The sequence below is a fragment of the Vigna unguiculata genome, chromosome 4, assembly GCF_004118075.2.
Source record: "Vigna unguiculata cultivar IT97K-499-35 chromosome 4, ASM411807v1, whole genome shotgun sequence".
NCBI lineage: Eukaryota > Viridiplantae > Streptophyta > Magnoliopsida > Fabales > Fabaceae > Vigna > Vigna unguiculata.
This window is the reverse complement of record NC_040282.1, coordinates 10,650,963-10,673,013: the sequence shown is the minus strand read 5'-3', so window position 1 is coordinate 10,673,013 and position 22,051 is coordinate 10,650,963. Positions and strand designations below refer to the sequence as shown.

Sequence of the window (22,051 nt, the reverse complement as noted above, 5' to 3'; positions counted from 1 at the left end):
TTATAGCACAGCCAGAGCCAATGAACGACCAAAAGCAGCACCATTATTCAAACCCCTCCTCTTCTTCACAACACCCCCACCTTCCATTATCTTACTACTCTTAAACGCAGCGACTCTATCAGAATTTTCCCTACTAGCCCCACCGTTAACAAGAACCCTCGTGATCCCAACGTAGTTCAACGACTCTGTTATCTGCAACGCGCTCACACCCTTCCTAGTCCTCGCCTCAACGTCCGCACCTTTCTTCACCAAAAACTCCGTCACGTCTGCGTGCCCCGCCTCCGCCGCACAGTGCAGTGCCGTGTACCCTTCCTCGTCCTTCGCGTCCACCTCCACCCCACTCTCCACCAGAACCTTCACCACGTCGATTCGCCCTTTGAACGACGCTCGGTGCAGCGCGCTCCAACCATGCTGGTCCCTCCCGTTAAGGTCCGCGCCCTTCTCCAGAAGCTTCTGGATGGTTCTCACTTCGCCTTTCTTCGCCGCCGTGCACAGCTTGTCGCCCAGGCTCAGGGCGTCGTAGAGGCGCTCGTGGCCGTTCTCCACCGCCACGTCGTAGGCGGTTTTTCCTTGCGCGTTTCGGACATCCTTGTCGGCATTGTTGCCCCTCTGTAGCAGGAGCTTGACCATGCTCTCGTCTCCTGCTGCTGCTGCCATGTGCAAAGGGGTGTCACCTGTTATGTTATGTTACACATAATAATCATTAGAAATTATAATATCTATAATCAATGATCGACATTAATTAATTACCTTCTCTTGCGTTCTTAAGATCAGTTCTGGCACCGTTGGCTAGAAGAAGTCTAACACAGTCTCTTCTACGCTCCTCAACTGCAACGTGCAAAGCAGTGTTGCCGTCTTTCGTGAGCGAGTCCACTTTGGCGCCTTTGAGCAAGAGCAGTCTCAGGACCTCCACGTGTCCTCCTCCAGCCGCGTGATGAATCGGCCCAAACGCCGCCATTTCGGCTCGCTCCGTTATGGCCCTGCGGGCCAGAAGAAGCTCCACGATCAATGTTTCGTTGCACGACGCTGCAGCCTCAAGTGGGGTCAACCCAGAACGGTTCGTTGCCTCGGTATCGGCCTCGAACTCCAGAAGCAGTTGAACGAGGTCAGGTCTTCCCTGCGCGATCGCCAAGTGGAGCAACGTCTGGCCACGTGGGTCGGTGCTGTCGACGATTCTCCAGGAAGGGTCGCTTCTCTCCAGAGCTTCCCTCACCTCATCGTTTTCCCCGAGCGAGACCAACTGGGACAGAATGTGTGACCCTAAAAACATGACCCTTATGCCGCTGTCGGTGAAGACTTGTTTTTTCTTGAACCAGTCGGAGGGAACGGCGTCGAACATGGACGAGGGTTCCCTGATGGCGGCTCCGGGGACCAAGACGCTGTGTAGGAGGAAGGAGTCGTTGGAGTGGTGGAGGATTGTGGTGGTGGTGGTGGAGGGTGTATGATAGATGATTTCTACGGTGAGCGTGGCTAAGGGGGAGATGATACCTGAGTAGGGCTTCACTACGTAACGGGTTTTGATGAGGGGTTGAAGCCTGAAGGCCACTGGCATTGTGTGCATGACGTTGTGTAAGGTGATTTTGCCATGGCACTTTTGCCCTGGTTCTACTCTGATTAGGATTGTGTTTGAAGGCTCTAACTTTATGAGCCTGTCCATGTTGTTTTCTTTGGGGTGGTTTGGTGAGGAAGGAAAACCATAAGCAAGAGGAATTAAATGAAAGTGAAGGTTTAGTGGTAGGTTTTTAATTTATGGAGAGAAAGTGTGTAGGAGGGGCCGGCTGAATTAGAGTATGCCAAGTGGTGGTGGAAACAACAATGGAGACTTGTTCTATTCGGTGTTTGGACTCTATGTCACTCGCAAAACATATAGTTATTGAACATGGTAAAGGATCATAAATCTACATATACAAGTGTTCCTCCCTTATTTTACATTATAAGTTGGTCGGTTTGAACTCCATCAATGACCACAACTTACATTTTATAGTATTTTCAATATCCTGAAGTTAAGTTTATGTTTTAAAGATAATTTTTTAAATTGAGTATTTATATTCTAGATTAATGCAATATTGAAACTGAAGTTACAGTCTAAAACTATATGCAGATGATAGAAATCTACTCCATGCATCATGAAAGACACTGGTTCACACCTAATCAATCCAGAAAATGTGCAGGACTTAGATTCTTCAATTGGGTGTCCACTAATATGCATAAAACTGGAGAATTAAAATGCATGTAGGCAAGAAACTTAAAATCAGAATATGGTGCAGATGCAGAATCAATTGGATATGGACAAGATTCCAAAGAATTTAAAATCACTAAGAAAACATATTTATCCTACTCACTAAGCAACAAAACCAAAATTGTGTAAAGGCAAAAATTTAAAAGAAACACATTCAGAATTAAAAACCAGTGACAATAAAATGCAGAAAAGATCAATTAGCACAACAAAGCCCACAAAACCCAAGACTGATTACTCAATTTATTTGGTTAATTGAATCTCAATTTGGCTAAAGAAGACATCTGGAATCAAACAGGCCCACTTTGGGGGTCTTGCAACTTCCATTTCAGAAACTTAACAGTTACAAATTCTCATTCAATTACCCAAACAAATTAAATTTTCAATTCTTAATTTAGCACTTGAGCAGAACGGATGAATATAGCATGGTAACTACCTACAACAATGTAAACCCAAAGAGAAGTATACATTAAAAACAACAATGAAAGAACGTAAAAGAACGATGAAAAATAAAATTGGAATCAGAAAAGAGAAGTATACATTGCATTGAGTGTGAAAGAATGTACATAAATTTACATTAAGGCCTTCTGTAGGTCACTTTGTACTCAGCAGAAGTCTTAGAATATCCCTCAGCACCACAGTTCTAAGGCACTTCTAATCTGCACTCTTGGAAGACACACTCATGCTGCAACTACACTGAACCTTCTACAATGGACACTCTCCTTCCAACTCTCGAACAAGATTCCAAAAAAAGAAACTCTCTACTCACCACTCAGAAGAAGAATATCCTATCTGCCAACTCTCTTCCTCCCACGCATACACACTCCCTTCTTTAGAGGAATGCTCAGAATCTATTTTACAAAAGAAAACAAACACCAGACGTCCTAATCCCTTTCCATGTAGCTTTGATTGGTTCCACCTACGTCATTTAATAGTTATAGTAACATTTCCTTAATAACATTTATTACATATATACTATAGCTTCATCAATTAAAAATGTTACTATTAACATTAATATTGTATGTAAAGTCCCATTTAATCAATAAACATAATTAAAGGAAGCGTTACACACAGATAGTATAACAGTGTAGTCCTAGAGATTAAAACATAACTCCTTACAAATATCCAAGGCACACCATGATGCCAAAACTAAACCAGTTACAACATTTAACAGGAGCCAAAAAGGAAATTAAAGAGCAAACTAGTACATGGGCCATAGCCTAGAAAGAAAGCCCAAAAAGATTTAGATCCAGTCCAAGCATACTATGCAACGGAACCTCCATCACCCTGATGATTACGGGGAGTTCTCACCTCTGCTCACATCAACAAGTTGATGATCATTGCAGAAGAAAAGACCACACCACAGAACATACAACAACAAATAGTAGAGTAAGCTAGAGTAGAAAACAATTTATCATGCAATCACATACTATCACCCAATCTAAGCAGTATTTATAAATCATCCAACATGTTATGACTTTCTCAAGCAATACACTAGACTCTGACTCGACTCATCCGAATACATATAATCTGGTCGGATTCAGCGGATGCTTGCACTTGTGGTGGATTACCCTGCTCACCCTCGAGTTGCTCACCCTCGAGTTGCTCACCCCCGAGCTGCTCACCCCCGAGCTATGTGTTACAAGTGTTACAATGATTCAATCCCCCCACAAGGTTAGCCCTTAATGGATTTCAGGCCTCCTGCTACTCTCACCACAAGAGACAGTCCGCTCTAAGTGAGACTAACTGACTCCTTAGAGTGTCAGGATTCAACCTTACCTTGAATCCTTACAAAATTATATAGATAGGGCACCACCATGGACACCCACTCATAGGGACCATGGAATTACGTCTCGACCACTGAAGCACGACCCTGAAACCCCACCTAAGGATGTTCAAGGAATTATGTACTGACCTCATACCAAACATATTCAAGCAACCAAACAATATTATTCATGCGTTTAAAACCCCATACCGACCTCTGTGGTCCATCCTCATTCACATTCCATGTTGAATCCATACTATCTCATTCTTCCCAACTCATGAATAATTAATTTTATCTCATGCCAATACCATGTCATTTTGATTACCAGCCATCACGTTCATTTCCTATGCCAAGATCACACAATCACATCTATCAAATTCACACTCTCATATATATATATATATATATATATATATATATATATATATATATATATATATATATATATATATATATATATATATATACTCATGCATTTCACAAACCTTACACTTAAAATAGGGTAATACAATCAATAAACAATTATTAACAACCAAGGGAGGAAAAACAACGTGGCCTGCAGCAATTCCCGCTCAAGCTAAGAGCCCTCGCTCAAGCGAGGGGAGTGCCCTCGCTCAAGCTGCAGACTCTCACTTAGGCGTGACTACAAATAGAATCCTAGGAGCTTCGCGAGCTCTCACTTAGGCGAGGCCATCTCGCCTGAGCGAGATGGTCTTTCGCTCAAAAATTCAGTTTCTCGCTTGAGCGAGCACTTGGGCGAAAGTCCCTGGGCGAGCCTCTGCTAATCTCGCATGGGCGAGACGAGCTCGCTTGGGCGAAAATAGCAGTTCCTCTCGCTGTTCAACACCTGAAAATCCAAGTTTGCATCCAGAGCAGTATACAAAGCATAATCTTTTTAAAGCACGCATTATACGATCACCAAAGATACATAACAGAACCAATCGTAGGCAAAAATACACTCAAAAACCAGAATCTCTAGCTTCCCTTACTTGGAATGAGCTAGAATAAGACCTCGACACCGAACAGCGGAGCACTACAGCTCTAGAAAGAGATTACAGCGATGTAAAAGTGAAGCGGAACAGATTTAAACGGGTTTATTAGTACGAACTCTAGTTTGAACTACGAAGAGTAAGTTGAAGGAAGAAGAGCATAGGCTGAGATCAACTTACGTGGACAGAAGAGGGTTAAATGCACTTGGGAACGAATAAGATCCAAAACCCTAGCAGAGGAACGCAACTGCTCAAGGAGGCAAGGAGTTATGTTTTATGAAAATGAGCATAGTGGTTAGTGTTAGGGCACATTAGGTCTGACTTTTCCTCTTTGGGCCAACCCTTAGGCCTATTAGATTAAGGCCAACTCTTAAAATATTAGAGTAGAAAAAATTGAGCCTTACATTTTCTCAACAACAAAAATTTTCGACCTTGAAAATGAAAACTTATCAGGTAAAAAGATGTGGATGTGATTTTCTCATATCCTCCTCCAGCTCCCAAGTAGAGTCACCGGTCCTCCGATCCTAGATGACTATGACAAGACTGAACATTTATCCCTTACGTTCCTCCACTCGACTGTCCTCTAAGGCGATGAGTGCTACTTTCACAGTGAGGTCCTCTCTGATCTATATATTCTCAGCTTCCAACACATGAGCTCGATCAAACACATACTCCCTCAACTGCGACACATGGAACACCGGGTGGAGATTTGCCAATTGAGGAGGTAGGGCAATCTCATAAGCCACTGTCTGATCCTCTTCGAGATCTGGTAAGGGCCAAGAAACTTAGGAGAAATCTTCTTTGAGCGGAGAGCTCTTCCCACACCAGTGGTTCGGGTCACCCTCAAGAAGACGTGATCTCTAGCCGCAAACTCTAAAGGTCTCCTCCTACGGTCTGCATAAGTCTTCTGCCTACTCTGAGAAGCCTGCATCCTATCTCTCACCATCCTCACTTTCTCTGTGCTCTACTCTAATAGTTCTGGCCCAACCAACACTGCCTCCCCATTCTGATACCAACATAGAGGGGTCCTGCACTTCCTACCATAAAGAGCCTCATATGGCTCCATGCCAATGCTCGTGTGAAAACTATTGTTGTAGGTGAACTCTATCAAAGACAGTACTTCATCCCAAGCACCCAGATGATCCAATATGCATGTCCATAACAAGTCCTCAAGTGACTGAATCATCCTCTCAGACTGGCCATCAATCTGAGGGTGATAAGCTGAACTCATCGTGGGTTTGCTACCCATAGCACTCTGCAGCGTCTTTCAAAACCATGAAGTGAACTGTGGATCCCTGTCAGAGACTATACTCGAAGGTACTCCATGCAGCCTCACTATCTCCTTGATGTACAACTGAGCCAACTTGGCTATAGGCATTCTCAAGTTCATCGCCAAGAAGTGAACACTTTTAGTCATTCGGTCCACTATGACCCAGATGGTATCGTGCCCTCTAAAAGTTCGTGCCAAATGGGTTACAAAATCCATGGAGATGCTATCCCATTTACACACTGGTATCTCCAAGGGCTGTAGAATCCCACTGGGTCTCTGATGCTCAACCTTCGCCTTCTGACATGTCAAGTAGGCTGATATGAGTTGACCCACATCTTTCTTCATTCCCTGCCACCAGAAGGTTTCCTTGAGATCCTGGTACATCTTAGTCATGCCAAGATGCATGCTAAGACGACTCTTGTGCTCTTCCTCAAGGATTAACCGTTTTACCTCAGCATCATCTAGTACACACACTCTGCTCTAGAACCACAATATGCCATCATTACCCAAAGCAAAATCCTTTGCTTCATCTGACCCAAGCTGTTCCCGCACCCAGTTTAAGCTGACATCCAGTAACTGCCTCTCCCTAACTGAATCCAAGAAATCACTAGATATAGTTAAGGTACTACACCTAATGGACTCGGATCCCAACTCCACCTACAGCTTCATATCCCTGAACTGCTCTAGTAGCTCCACCTCCTTTATCATAAGATGCGCGACGTGCACTATCTTCCTACTCAAGGCATCTGCTACAACATTTGCCTTCCCCGGATGGTACAAGAGCTCAAAATCATAGTCCTTCAGAAATTCTATCCACCTCTTCTGCCTCCTGTTCAGCTCCTTCTGATCAAACAAATACTTGAGACTCTTATGATCGCTGAACACACGAAACTGGGCACCATAGAGATAATGCCTCCAGATCTTCAAGGCAAATACTATATCTGCCAACTCCAAGTCGTGAGTGGGGTAGTTACGCTCATGCACCTTAAGTTGTCTCGAAGCATACGCCACCGCCTTCTTCTCTTGCATTAACACACAGCCAAGACCCAAGTGAGAGGCATCACAATACACCTCAAACAGTTTCCCAACATCCGGAATGATAAATATGAGAGCACTCATCAACCTTCGTTTCAGCTCTTGGAAACTTTCTTCACACTTATCCGTCCAGGTGAAAGGTTGGTCTTTTCGGGTGATTTGTGTCAAAGGTGCCACTATCTTGGAGAATCCTTCTATGAATCTCCTATAGTAGCCAGCTAAACCCACAAAGCTCCTGATTTTTGTGGCCGACTTGGGACTTTTCCACTTTACCACCGCCTCGACCTTGGCTGGGTCTACTGCAATCCCCTGAGCAGATATCCCATGTCCCAAAAACTGAACCTCATCCATCCAGAATTCACACTTGGACAACTTGGCATACAACTTCTTCTCCCGCAGAACACCAAGCACCAACTTCAGGTGTTTTGCATGTTCCTCCTAAGTCTTAGAGTAGACGAGAATGTCGTCTACGAAGACTACGACAAACTTACCTAAGAAGGGCTTAAAAATTCTGTTCATGTAGTCCATGAACACTACTTGAGCATTGGTCACACCAAAAGGCATAACCGCATACTCGTAGTATCTATACCGGGACTTGAAGGCCGTCTTCTGTACATCATCAGCCTTCACCAAGATCTGATGGTATCCCGACAACAAATCAATCTTTGAGAACACTGATGAACCATGTAGCTGATCCATCAAATTGTCAATTCTCGGAAGGGGGTACTTGTTCTTGATGGTCATCTTGTTTAACTATCTGTAGTCCACACACAGACACGAAGTCTCATATTTCTTCTTCACCAAAAGTACTGGTGCTCCCTAAGGCGAAGTGCTGGGTTAGATAAACTGCTTCCCCATCAACTCCTCTATTTGTTTCTTGAGTTCCACTAACTCCACTAAGGCCATACGGTACGGGGCCATCGATACCGGACCTGTTCCTGGTACCAGTTCAATAGAGAACTCCACCTCTCTATTGGGAGGCAACCCTGACACCTCATCCGGGAATACATCCTCAAACTCGTGCATGACCAGTATAATTGACGTCCTCTCCTCTTTCTCCACCCCAAGATGTGTGAAGATCATGAAACATTGGGCACCGTCTTGTAGCTCCTTCATAACCCCGTGAGACGATAACAACTCAGGTTAGTTGGCAAACAATAACTTTTTCTCGCGGTAGTCTATAAGAATGTGATTGGTAGAGAGCCAATCCATCCCTAAGATCACCTCCAACTCTTATAGAAGTAGGCAGATCAGATTCACTTTGTACCTGCGCCCCTCCACCTCCACTAGACACCTAGCACATAAGGACGATGTCCTGACCAAACCCGATGCTAGAGTAGACACTGCAAGCTCGCACTGCAGCTTGCACACCGGCAGATCCAAACGTTCCACACATGCATCTGACACAAATGAGTGTGTCGCTCCAGAATCATACAACACACAACATTTCATCCCAACTATCAAACAATAACCCATAACCAGGTTACCTGAACCTGTAGCCTCCACTCCGATCATGGCGTACACTCTATCTGTCGCCTGAGGCCTGTTGCCTCTGTCTCTCCACTCATGCTAGTGGGGAGTCTGAACTGGAGGGCATGTCGATGCCCTAGCAAGGGTGGGGCAGTCTTTCCCAAAGTGGCCTTCCTTGCCACAGTTGTTGCATCGACGAAAGCCCTCCATGCGCGGGCAGGTGCTCCTCAGATGAGGGCCTCCGCATATGTAACACTATACTCGACCCTGCTGAGGGGAAAACTCCTAGAATCCTGAGGCTGATGGTGAGGTCTGTCATAAGGCTTCCTCCTCTCCTCGTGCCTCGGTTTGAACCCAGATGGTCCACCTATCCTCTGGAGTTGTTGTGGGCGCTGCCCTTCCACTTCATTCTTCATCTTTTCCATTACTCGTGCTTTCTCCACTAGTGCAGCGAAGTCCTTGATGGATAGAGGGGTTATCATTAAGCGGATGTCTCCCCTGAGGCCGTTCTCAAATTTTTGGCATCTCAACTCCTCATCAAGCGGCAGTGTATAGAAGCGACTGAGATGCTTGAACTTCTCAGCATAATCAGCTACTGACTTCCCTCCCTGGGTGAGCTGGAGGAATTCCACCTCCTTGGCATATCGTACACTGTCGGGGAAGTACTCGGAGAGGAATTTCCCCCTGAATGCCTCCCACGTCACAGGCTCCTCTCTCTCCTCCATGATGGATTTTGTGCTGGTCCACCAATGTTTTGCCTCCCCCGTAAGCATGTACATTGTGAAGGCTAATCTGTTCTCCACCGGGCACATCTTCGTATCATAAATTCTCTCCAGGTCCTTCAGCCACTGGTCTGCTGCATTTGGACAAGTCTTCCCGTTGAATTTCACCGGATGATGTTTCAGGAAGTCCTCCAGACTCCACTCCTTGACTAATGGTCGTGGCTCAGAACCAAGTACAGGGGCAACCACCCTATTCTCCTCTAGCTAGCAGATGCCCTCCATATGCTGTCGGTGGGCGTCCTCAACAGCCACCCTAGCAGCCTCCATCTGTTGTGTATCACACCTAGCCGGTTCTGCCATCTTATCATACCAACACATATCACCCTTGACCGACAACTAATATCGGACAAGGTTAGGGGACTGGTGTACCACACCTAGCCAAACTCGACCAAATAAGTAAACAGTGCATATACCAAGGCAGCCAAGTACTCAACCTAGGTCGAGTCAGCCTAACTTGCACCAGTTCTAACCTAAATATCTAAAGGAACAACCTGCACCTCATATAACCAACGTAAACCGTCAAGGTCAGTAGTCGGTCTAGGCCGGCTACTCTAGCAGACCCGGTAAGATTAAAGCCCAAGCCGACCACCCCAATAAGCTTAGTAAAAATAGAAGTCCTCGCGTTCAATAGGTCTTAAGAGCTTGGGTTAGGGCCCAGGCCCACTCACAACCCAAGCCAGAGCCCAAGTCAAGGCCCAACCCATGAGGTAATCAGACATCATTAATGCTCTATAAATATGTGTGGACCCCAGTAATTAAAGGTACGCATTCATTAATCACTGGTTTGACCTTCTGAGAGCTTTGACTTACTTGAGCTTCGACTTACTTGAGCTTCGGAGACTCTTCTGCAGGTAACCCCTCCCCGGGTTCAAGTTGACATGTACCAACCGAGAAGAGACCAACTGAGGAGATAACGGACTACATGGTAAGGTGACGCTTGTGCTTAACTCATCTTATTTGTTCTTCTGCAGGAACAATTGGCGCCCACCGTGGGGCACGAGACGAACACCTTTAGTACCCGTTTTTCTCTGAAGATGGTTTCCACCCGTAGCAAAGCTGGAGTGAACAAACAGGCGGATGCTGGTCCCTCAGGACCTGCTGGCATCACCCCTGACCTGGCCGCCATCCTAGACGGCCAAGCGAGGATGCAGCAAGAACTCGCAAATCTGAAGAAACGCAGTGCTGACGAGATGGAGGCACTACGACAAGAGAACTCTCGCCTGAGGCGAAGGATCGAAGCTAATCCCAACCTCAAGGGGAAAGCCAAGGAAACCTTTGAAGTTGCAAGGTCTCGAGCCTTCCAGCCCACGGAGGAAGAAAGCGAATACAACCCCACTCCTCACACCTTCACCACCACTCAACAAACACCCATTCCCTCTACCCATCCCCCTCACTTCCCATCTACTCAACTAGGGCTCACCGCACCCCCAACCCCTGCCGCTACCCTCCCTACTGATAGAGGCCGTACCCCACCAAATTAAAACATATTAAATGCAGTACATGAAAGTGAACCAAGTCGTCTCCCAACGACTAATATTTTCATTCAAAGCAAAATTCCTAGATGAACACAACAATAAAACATAAGGGGGGGTTGACAGACAGATTCAGAATGCTAATCAATCCACTACATAATAATTCACTAAGCGAAAATTACAATCTAGCTTCATTATGCAATTAAGTAATGCACACATCCTTAAATTCGTGACAACCAAGCTACATACATTAAGCATGAACGTATCTTAACCAAAACATATGCAATTACTCTGTAAATTAAGCATTAACAGATTCACCACATGCATCCCACGAATTCAGAACAAAAACATGGCAGATTTCACAAAACAAGCACACCCTCAAAGCTTCATTGCATTTTTCATAAAGGAGTCAAATACACGAATTTAGCTAGACATGGAAATGAGCAATTAAAAACTTCAAAACTGGAATCACAAAAACAGAACCAAGAACCTAACTTATGAAATCTGAAAACGCAATTTAAGAGCAAAAATAGAGATTTCAAAGCTTAAATGGAATGCAAAACGGTGTTATCATATATAAATGCGAAAACCCCATGAATGGGTATTGTTCCAAGTCAATAAAACCCACAAAACGAACTGCCCAAGCAACAAAACGAATTCAAAACGTAAAACCCTCAATGGGTGCTGTCAAATATGCATAAAAACGGTAAAAATGACCCAAAAATGTGAAAAATCGCAAGGGGGACGTCCATGGAAGCTTTGAGAACGAAAATGGAGGTTTTGAAGAGAGGTTGAAGATGATGGAGCGGCTGAACTCTCTCATGCAGACCTAATTTCGTGGTCATATCACCCCTGCCACTTATATTTACAAAACTGCCACTCTGCCACTCACCCTCTCAGATTTACAAAAATGCCACTATGGGCCTCAAATGTTGACCCATTGACTTTGCTGACGTGGAAATGATATGGAAATGATGTGGCAATGATGTGGAAAGTCTCTTCAACTAAATATTAATGTCCAAGCTCCAAAATTGCTTCACCCAAATACCTAAAAATAATTAAAAACAAAAATTAGGCCAAATAATGTGAAATTAGTCCAAATTAGGAACAGTGGCCCAATAAAGCCCATTAGATGAAAAATACTCTAATGATGAACAATTAAGCAATAATCAACTGTCTAATGGGTACACAAAGACTAGTGGAATGGATGAAAATAATGACTCATCACCTACCACACAGATCCCCTATAACATACCCACCACCCTACACACCACACATGTTCCACCATACAACCCGCAATACCCCCCAATAAGCCACATCCCCCCTCACAACCTTATATCTACCTTCCCCGCTATGATCAACCATCCCATCCCACCCCACTTGCTCCCTCCCCACCAGCCTAGACGCCGTCACCCCTTCACTGACTTTATCGCCAACACCCCTCTTCCTGCCCAGTGGGAACCTTTCACCCTGGACCGCTATACTGACGAAACCGACCCTGACGAGTACCTCAAAGTCTACATCACCCATGTCGCCCTGTACACGTTCCAAGATGTAGTCTTTTGCAAAGCCTTCCCCACCACCCTCAAGGGTCCTGCCCTAGAATGGTTCACAACCCTTCCATCTTACTCCATCGACAGTTTCGACATCCTTTCTCACATGTTCTCCACCCATTTTGCTGGCAGTCGCCCGCACCAAACTACCACAATCTTCCTCCTGGGCATCAGACAACAACAAGGCGAACCACTCAGAGCGTTCATAGATCGCTTCAGTAAGGCAACTCTTTGTACCCCACACCTCAATCAGGAGATGATCCTCCAATGCATGGCACTTACCATACAACTCGGCCCCTTCGCCAACAACGTCTACCTCCACCCACCTGCCTCCATGCACGAGCTCAAATTACGTGCAGCTGACTATGTCCGCATGGAGGAAATGCAAACCCTCCACACCAAATTCTGCAACGACTATGCAACCACCACCGCCAACCCCACCCCACAGCCTAACCCACGTCCTGATATCCGCCCACTCGATCCGATCATAGACGTCCTCCACATGACTCCCGTCACGACAAACGCCCTGCCCAATCCACCTCTTCCGCCAGAAAAAGACACCTCCGTCATATCCAATCCATCAACCATATCACTCATTCCCACCACAAACGCCATATGCCTCCTATCACCTTCACGGATAACGACTTTCACGGCCTCGACCATCAACAAGATGACCCCATGGTTATCACTGTTGAAATCGAAAACTACGCTGTTAAGAAAGTCCTCGTTGATTAGGGTAGCTCCGTTGATATCCTCTACTGGGCCACCTACCAAAAACTTCAACTTCCTGACACCGTCATGGTCCCATATGACGAGCCAATTTATGGCTTTTCTGGCGAACAAGTATCCACCCGTGGCTACATCGACCTCCACACCGTCTTTCGGGAGGGGACACAGACTAAAACCATCCCAATTCGCTTCCTTATCGTCGACGCGCCAACATCCTATAACATCCTCCTGGGCCGTCCTTCCCTCAATACCCTTGGCGCCGTCATTTCCACCCCTCACTTGGCCATGAAGTTCCCTTCCCCGTTCGGTAACATCCTTACCATCCACTGCGACCAGCGCTTGGCACGCGAATGCTACATGGCCAGCCTACGACCACAGCTCCCAATCCAACAAACCAACCACATCGAACGACCCCCCGGCTCCAGCATAACCCTATCCGGCGAAGATCTAGACCCCAGAGTAGCCCGGGATGTTCGTCTTAAACTAGTTGAGGACACCTCCCCTCTAGAGCTTCCCAATGGTCACTCTATTAACCTAGGCACCGGTTTAAACTCTGACGAGCGTGCCACCATCACACCCATCCTCATCAACAACACCGATCTTTTCGCCTGGTCAGCCGCCGACCTCCTTGGAGTGGACCCTCAAGTGGCATCCCACAAACTATCCATATATAAAGAAGCCCGCTACGTATCCAAGAAAAAACGCAAGCTTGGCGAAGAACGTCGGCAAGCAGCTAAGGTTGAAGCTGACAAGTTACTAAGCGCAGGGTTTATAGAAGAAGCTCAGTACACCACTTGACTTTCTAACGTTGTCTTGGTAAAGAAAGCCAACGGCAAATGGTGGATGTGTGTAGATTACACGAACCTAAACAAGGCTTGCCCTCGTGATGCTTACCCATTACCCAACAACGATCAACTCGTGGACGGCGTGGCAGGGAACAAGGTGCTTAGTTTTTTGGATGCATATTCCGGATACAACCAAATTCCTATGGCCTCATCCGACATGCACAAAACCGCCTTCATCACGGACGACGCCAACTACTTTTATAGGGTCATGCCCTTTGGTCTCAAAAACGCCGGAGCAACTTACCAACGACTGATGGACAAGGTTTTCAGCCACCTAATGGGACACTGTGTTGAAGTATACGTCGACGATATGGTTGTCAAGTCTCCAAGTCATCGCCAACATGCCGAGGACCTGTCGATAGTTTTCTCTGCACTACGCCAATACAACCTTCGTCTCAACCTAACAAGTGTGTATTCGGCGTTGAGCGGGGTAAATTCCTTGGTTTTATGTTAACCTAGCGCGGCATAGAAGCCAACCCTGAAAAATGCAAGGCCATCATCGAAATGCGCAGCCCCACTACTATTAAGGAGGTCCAACGTCTCATTGGCTGTCTCACAGCCATTTCTCGCTTCCTACCCAAACTAGCCGAACAAACCCAACCCATAGTCCAACTCCTAAAGAAATCCACCCGGTTCACGTGGAATGATGACTGTGAACAAATTTTCCAAAAATTAAAAACAACCCTAACCTCCCCACCTATCCTCCACAAGCCGGACACCCATCAACCCCTACTCGTATACATCACAGCCACCGACTACACTGTCAGCGCCGCACTTGTCCAGGAAAAAGAAGGCACGCAACATCTTGTATATTTTGTGAGCAGAACGCTGCAGGATCCTGAAACCAGATATCAGATGGTAGAAAAGTTGGCCCTATCTTTGGTCCATGCGGCATGCCGCCTACGCCCATATTTCCAAAACCACACCATTACCGTTAAAATTGACTACCCAATCCAAAAGATATTACAAAAACCAGATCTAGTCGGACGCATGTCATCATGCGCCGTCGAACTGTCAGAATTCAACATCCGCTATGAACCCCATGGCCCCATCAAAGCCTAGTGTCTCTTAGACTTCGTCAACGACCTACAGCACACACCCACAGAGGACCAGTGGACGTTTCATGTAAATGGTTCCTCAAATCCGCGAGGTGCGGCACTGACATCGTCTTAGAAGGCCCCAACGACATCCTCATTGAAAAATCCCTTCACTTTGTCTTCAAAACGTCAAATAACCAAGCCGAGTACGAAGCCATCCTCGCCAGCCTTTCCTGGCCCGGGAAGTAGGCGTCAAGAGGTTAACGTGCAAAAATGACTCCAAGCTCACTGTAGGCCATCTAAATGACGAGTTATAGATCAAAGACCCCATCCTTCTACAGTATTACCATCTGGTCCGAGCAGTCATTCAATCCGCCTTCGAACAAGTCCGCATTGAACATATCCCAAGAACCGACAACATCAGGGCCAATATCCTCTCCAAATTGGCCAGCACCAAGTTAAAAAATTGTCACCGATCCTTACTACAACAAACACTATCCACGCCTTCCATCACACACACTTGTCAAAATTTAACCCACGCCCCAGCGAACAATGTCACCCCCTCCCAAGACCAAAACTGGACCACCTCCTATATCTAGTACCTCAAAACCAACAACCCCCCTCTAGATGCGGACAAAACTTGGCTGGCTAAGGCCGCCAGGTACACCATGATAGGCGATGACCTCTACAAACGCGGGTATGGCCAACCCCTACTTAAGTGTGTCACGGCAGAACAAGCACAATACGTTATTAAAGAGCTACACGAAGGTATTTGTGGTTATCATTCTGGTGCACGCACCATGGCTACCAGGGTTCTTAGAGCCGGATACTTCTGGCCGACAATAGAAGCAGACTGCCAGGATTATGTCAAAATGTGCAAACCATGTCAGAAACATGGCAATCTTATTCACCAAAAACAAGAACAACTACACCACATACTATCCCCATGGCCATTCGCTAAGTGAGGAATGGACATTCTAGGCCCATTTGCACCCGGCAAAGGGCAGGTAAAATTCCTAATTGTAGCCGTCGATTACTTCACCAAATGGATAGAAGCCAAGCCGCTAACTACCATCACGGCCCAGCAAGTTCAGCAATTTGTTTGGAAGGATATCATATGCAGATATGGTGTTCCACATACCATCATCACAGACAACAATCGACAGTTTATTGACAAGAGCTAGCCAAGTTCTACACCGGTCTAGGCATCAAACACATCACAAGTTCCGTAGAGCATCCACAAACCAATGGGCAAGCAGAGGCAGCAAGTAAAGTTATCCTCGTGGAGCTACGCAAGAGATTAGATACCGCCAAAGGCCGATGGCCCGAAGAGTTAGTAGAAGTGCTATGGGCTTATAGGTGCACCCCTCAATCATCAACAAACGAATCCCCATTCAGCCTAGTCTATAGTGTAGACGCCATGATACCAGTTGAAATTGACGAACCATTCCTGCGCCAAGAACTATACGACCCAACCCAGAACCACCAAAACATGGCCACCCATCTCGACCTCTTACCCGAACTCAGAGAAAATGCCCAAATACGCAATCTAGCTGCCAAACGAAGAGTTGCCAGAAAGTATAACGCAAACCTATGTCCACGATCATTCGTAAATGGGGACTTAGTCTGGAGAATGGCCAGCAGCGTAAGAAAGAAGGATGGCAAATTCTCCGCCAATTGGGAGGGCCAATACCACATACGTGAAGACGCAGGAGGAGGAGCTTATCGCCTTGAACACTTATCTGGGGAAGAAATACCCAACACCTGGAATGTGTCCCACCTCAAATTCTATTTCAGTTAAATGTATACTGTACTGAGCCGAATACTTGTAACCCTGGGTGTACTCTTTTTCCTCACCTGGTCTTTTTTCCCTAAGGGGGTTTTGGCCAGGGAGGTTTTAACAAGGCACCCATATTCAATAAATAAAAAGAAGGGTTCTCACTATACGACTTTTCCACGTTCTTATGCTTAATTCGTTTAAGTTCCCCACCCTCACCCAAGTAAGCGGCCTGGGTCGAACAACCTTATTCATGCTTAATTCGTTTAGTTCCCCCCCCTTACCCAGTAAGCGCCTGGGTCGACACCCTTATCTCTGCTTAATTCGATTAAGTTCCTCACCTACCCCAAGTAAGCGGCCTGGGCGACACCCTTTCTCATGCTTAATTCGTTTAAGTTCCCACCCTTACCCAAGTAAGTGGCCTAGGTCGAACACCCTTATCTCATGCTTAATTCGTTTAAGTTCCCACCCTTACCCAAGTAAGTGACTGGGTAGAACACTTTATATGCTTTTATAGCTTAAGTTCCCACCCTTACCACAACTAGCGGCCCCGATCGAACACCCTTTATTTTTTAATCGCTTTAAGTTCCCCACCTTACCAAAGTAAGCACCTGATCGAACACTCTTTATTTTTTTATCGTTAAGTTCCCACATTACCAAAGTAAGCACCTGGTCGAACACCCTTATATGTTTTTATCCATTAGTTCCCCACTTAACCACAAGTAGCGCCTGGTCGAACACTTTTATTTTTTAATCGCTTAAGTTCCCCACCCTTACAAGTTAGCTGGTCACACCCTTATATGTTTTTATCGTTAGTTCCCACCTTACCACAATAAGCGCCTGGGTCGACACCCTTTATTTTTTTAATCCTTAAGTTCCCACCCTTACCACAAGTAAGCGGCCTGGGTCGAACACCCTTAACTTTTTTCGTTTAAGTTCCCCACCCTTACCACAAGTAAGCGGCCTGGGTCGAACACCCTTAACTCTTTAATTCGTTTAAGTTCCCCACCCTTACCACAAGTAAGCGGCCTGGGTCGAACACCCTTAACTGTTTTAATTCGTTTAAGTTCCCCACCCTTACCACAAGTAAGCGGCCTGGGTCGAACACCCTTATCTGTTTTAATTCGTTTAAGTTCCCCACCCTTACCACAAGTAAGCGGCCTGGGTCGAACACCCTTAACTCGTTTTAATTCGTTTAAGTTCCCCACCCTTACCACAAGTAAGCGGCCTGGGTCGAACACCCTTAACTCTTTTAATTCGTTTAAGTTCCCCACCCTTACCACAAGTAAGCGGCCTGGGTCGAACACCCTTAATGTTAATTCGTTTAAGTTCCCCACCCTTACCACAAGTAAGCGGCCTGGGTCGAACACCCTTAACTGTTTAATTCGTTTAAGTTCCCACCCTTACCACAAGTAAGCGGCCTGGGTCGAACACCCTTAACTGTTTAATTCGTTTAAGTTCCCCACCCTTACCACAAGTAAGCGGCCTGGGTCGAACACCCTTAACTCGTTTAATTCGTTTAAGTTCCCCACCCTTACCACAAGTAAGCGGCCTGGGTCGAACACCCTTATTGTTTTAATTCGTTTAAGTTCCCCACCCTTACCACAAGTAAGCGGCCTGGGTCGAACACCCTTAATGTTAATTCGTTTAAGTTCCCCACCCTTACCACAAGTAAGCGGCCTGGGTCGAACACCCTTAACTGTTTAATTCGTTTAAGTTCCCCACCCTTACACAAGTAAGCGGCCTGGGTCGAACACCCTTAACTCGTTTTAATTCGTTTAAGTTCCCCACCCTTACCACAAGTAAGCGGCCTGGGTCGAACACCCTTAACTCGTTTAATTCGTTTAAGTTCCCCACCCTTACCACAAGTAAGCGGCCTGGGTCGAACACCCTTAACTCGTTTAATTCGTTTAAGTTCCCCACCCTTACACAAGTAAGCGGCCTGGGTCGAACACCCTTAATGTTTAATTCGTTTAAGTTCCCCACCCTTACCACAAGTAAGCGGCCTGGGTCGAACACCCTTAATGTTAATTCGTTTAAGTTCCCCACCCTTACCACAAGTAAGCGCCTGGGTCGAACACCCTTAATGTTTAATTCGTTTAAGTTCCCCACCCTTACCACAAGTAAGCGGCCTGGGTCGAACACCCTTAACTGTTTTAATTCGTTTAAGTTCCCCACCCTTACCACAAGTAAGCGGCCTGGGAACACCCTTAACTCGTTTTAATTCGTTTAAGTTCCCCACCCTTACCACAAGTAAGCGGCCTGGGTCGAACACCCTTAATGTTTTAATTCGTTTAAGTTCCCCACCCTTACCACAAGTAAGCGGCCTGGGTCGAACACCCTTAACTGTTTTTCGTTTAAGTTCCCCACCCTTACCACAAGTAAGCGGCCTGGGTCGAACACCCTTAACTCGTTTTAATTCGTTTAAGTTCCCCACCCTTACCACAAGTAAGCGGCCTGGGTCGAACACCCTTAACTCGTTTTAATTCGTTTAAGTTCCCCACCCTTACCACAAGTAAGCGGCCTGGGTCGAACACCCTTAACTCGTTGGTTAATTCGTTTAAGTTCCCCACCCTTACCACAAGTAAGCGGCCTGGGTCGAACACCCTTAACTCGTTTTAATTCGTTTAAGTTCCCCACCCTTACCACAAGTAAGCGGCCTGGGTCGAACACCCTTAATTGTTTAATCGTTTAAGTTCCCCACCCTTACCACAAGTAAGCGGCCTGGGTCGAACACCCTTAATGTTTAATTCGTTTAAGTTCCCCACCCTTACCACAAGTAAGCGGCCTGGGTCGAACACCCTTAATGTTTAATCGTTTAAGTTCCCCACCCTTACCACAAGTAAGCGGCCTGGGTCGAACACCCTTAACTGTTTTAATCGTTTAAGTTCCCCACCCTTACCACAAGTAAGCGGCCTGGGTCGAACACCCTTAATGTTTTAATTCGTTTAAGTTCCCCACCTTACCACAAGTAAGCGGCCTGGGTCGAACACCCTTAACTTGTTTTAATTCGTTTAAGTTCCCCACCCTTACCACAAGTAAGCGGCCTGGGTCGAACACCCTTATGTTTAATTCGTTTAAGTTCCCCACCCTTACCACAAGTAAGCGGCCTGGGTCGAACACCCTTAACTCGTTTTAATCGTTAAGTTCCCACCCTTACCACAAGTAAGCGGCCTGGGTCGAACACCCTTAATGTTTTAATTCGTTTAAGTTCCCCACCCTTACCACAAGTAAGCGGCCTGGGTCGAACACCCTTAACTCGTTTTAATCGTTAAGTTCCCCACCCTTACCACAAGTAAGCGGCCTGGGTCGAACACCCTTAACTCGTTTTAATTCGTTTAAGTTCCCCACCCTTACCACAAGTAAGCGGCCTGGGTCGAAACACCTTAATTGTTAATTCGTTTAAGTTCCCCACCCTTACCACAAGTAAGCGGCCTGGGTCGAAACACCTTAATGTTAATCGTTTAAGTTCCCCACCCTTACCACAAGTAAGCGCCTGGGTCGAACACCCTTAATGTTTTAATATTTAAGTTCCCCACCCTTACCACAAGTAAGCGGCCTGGTCGAACACCTTTATATGCTTTAATCGCTTAAGTTCCCCCTACCCTTACCCACTATATGTTTAATCGTTAAGTTTCCCGAAGCGGTTGGGTCAAACACCCTTATGTGTTTTTAATCGCTTAAGTTCCCCACCATTACCACATGTAAGCGGCCTGGGTCGAACACTCTTTATATTCTTTTAATTGCTTAAGTTCCCCACTCTTACCACAAGTAAGCAACCTGGATCGAACACCCTTTATATGTTTTTAATCGCTTAAGTTCCCCACCCTTACCACAAGTAAGCGGCCTGGGTCGAACACCCTTTATATGTTTTTAATCACTTAAGTTCCCCACCCTTACCACAAGTAAGTGACCTAGGTCAAACACCCTTGATATGTTTTTAATCGCTTAAGTTCCTCACCATTACCACAAGTAAGCGACCTGGGTCGAACACCCTTTATATGCTTTTTAATCTTAAGTTCCCCACCCTTACCACAAGTAAGCGGCCTGGGTCGAACACCCTTTATATGTTTTTAATCACTTAAGTTCCCCACCCTTACACAAGTAAGTGACCTGGGTCAAACACCCTTGATATGTTTTTAATCGCTTAAGTCCTCACCATTACCACAAGTAAGCGACCTGGGTCGAACACCCTTTATATGCTTTTAATAACTTAAGTTCCCCACCCTTACCACAAGTAAGCGACCTGGATCGAACACCCTTTATATGTTTTTAATCGCTTAACTTCCCCACCCTTACCACAATAAGTGACCTGGGTCAAACACCCTTGATATGTTTTGAATCGCTTAAGTTCCCACCTTACCACAAGTAAGCGACTGGGTCGAACACCCTTTATATGCTTTTAATAACTTAAGTTCCCACCTTACCTTAAGTAAGCGACCTGGATCGAACACCCTTTATGTGTTTTTAATCGCTTAAGTTCCCCACCCTTACCACAAATAAGCGCTGGGCGAACACCCTTTATATGTTTTTAATCGCTTAAGTTCCCCACCCTTACCACAAGTAGTGACCTGGGTCAAACACCCTTGATATGTTTTTAATCGCTTAAGTTCCTCACCATTACCACAAGTAAGCGACCTGGGTCGAACACCCTTTATATGCTTTTAATAACTTAAGTTCCCCACCTATACCACAAGTAAGCGACCTGGATCGAACACCCTTTATATGTTTTTAATCGCTTAAGTTGTCCACCCTTACCACAATTAAGTGACCCGGGTCAAACACCCTTGATATGTTTTTAATTGCGTAAGTTCCTCACCCTTACGACAAGTAAGCGACCTGGGCAAACACTCTTTATATGGTTTTAATCGCTTAAGTTCCCCACCTTACCCCAAGTAAGCGACCTGGGTCGAACACCCTTTATATGCTTTTAATAGGTTAAGTTCCCCACCCTTACCACAACTAAGTGGCCTGGATCGAACACCCTTTATATGTTTTTAATCGCTTAAGTTCCCCACCCTTACCTCAAGTAAGCGGCCTACATCGAACAACCTTTATATGCTTTTAATCGCTTAAGTTCCCCACCCTTAC

The 22,051-nt window shown here is 45.9% G+C and overlaps 2 protein-coding genes across 2 annotated transcripts; both read right to left on the bottom strand.

Annotated features, from left to right (window-relative positions):
* Window positions 1-1,657, bottom strand: LOC114180482 (ankyrin repeat domain-containing protein 50-like). Its single transcript, XM_028066796.1, has 2 exons — window positions 751-1,657; window positions 1-674 (listed from the first exon to the last, which is right to left on the bottom strand). Exons 1-2 carry the CDS (start codon window positions 1,655-1,657, stop codon window positions 1-3), a joined length of 1,581 nt encoding a protein of 526 aa, XP_027922597.1.
* Window positions 1,658-8,992: 7,335 nt separating this feature from the next.
* LOC114180480 lies at window positions 8,993-9,577 on the bottom strand. The gene has a single exon (XM_028066795.1). It carries the CDS (start codon window positions 9,575-9,577, stop codon window positions 8,993-8,995), a length of 585 nt encoding a protein of 194 aa, XP_027922596.1.
* Between the last annotated feature and the right edge of the window lie 12,474 nt (window positions 9,578-22,051).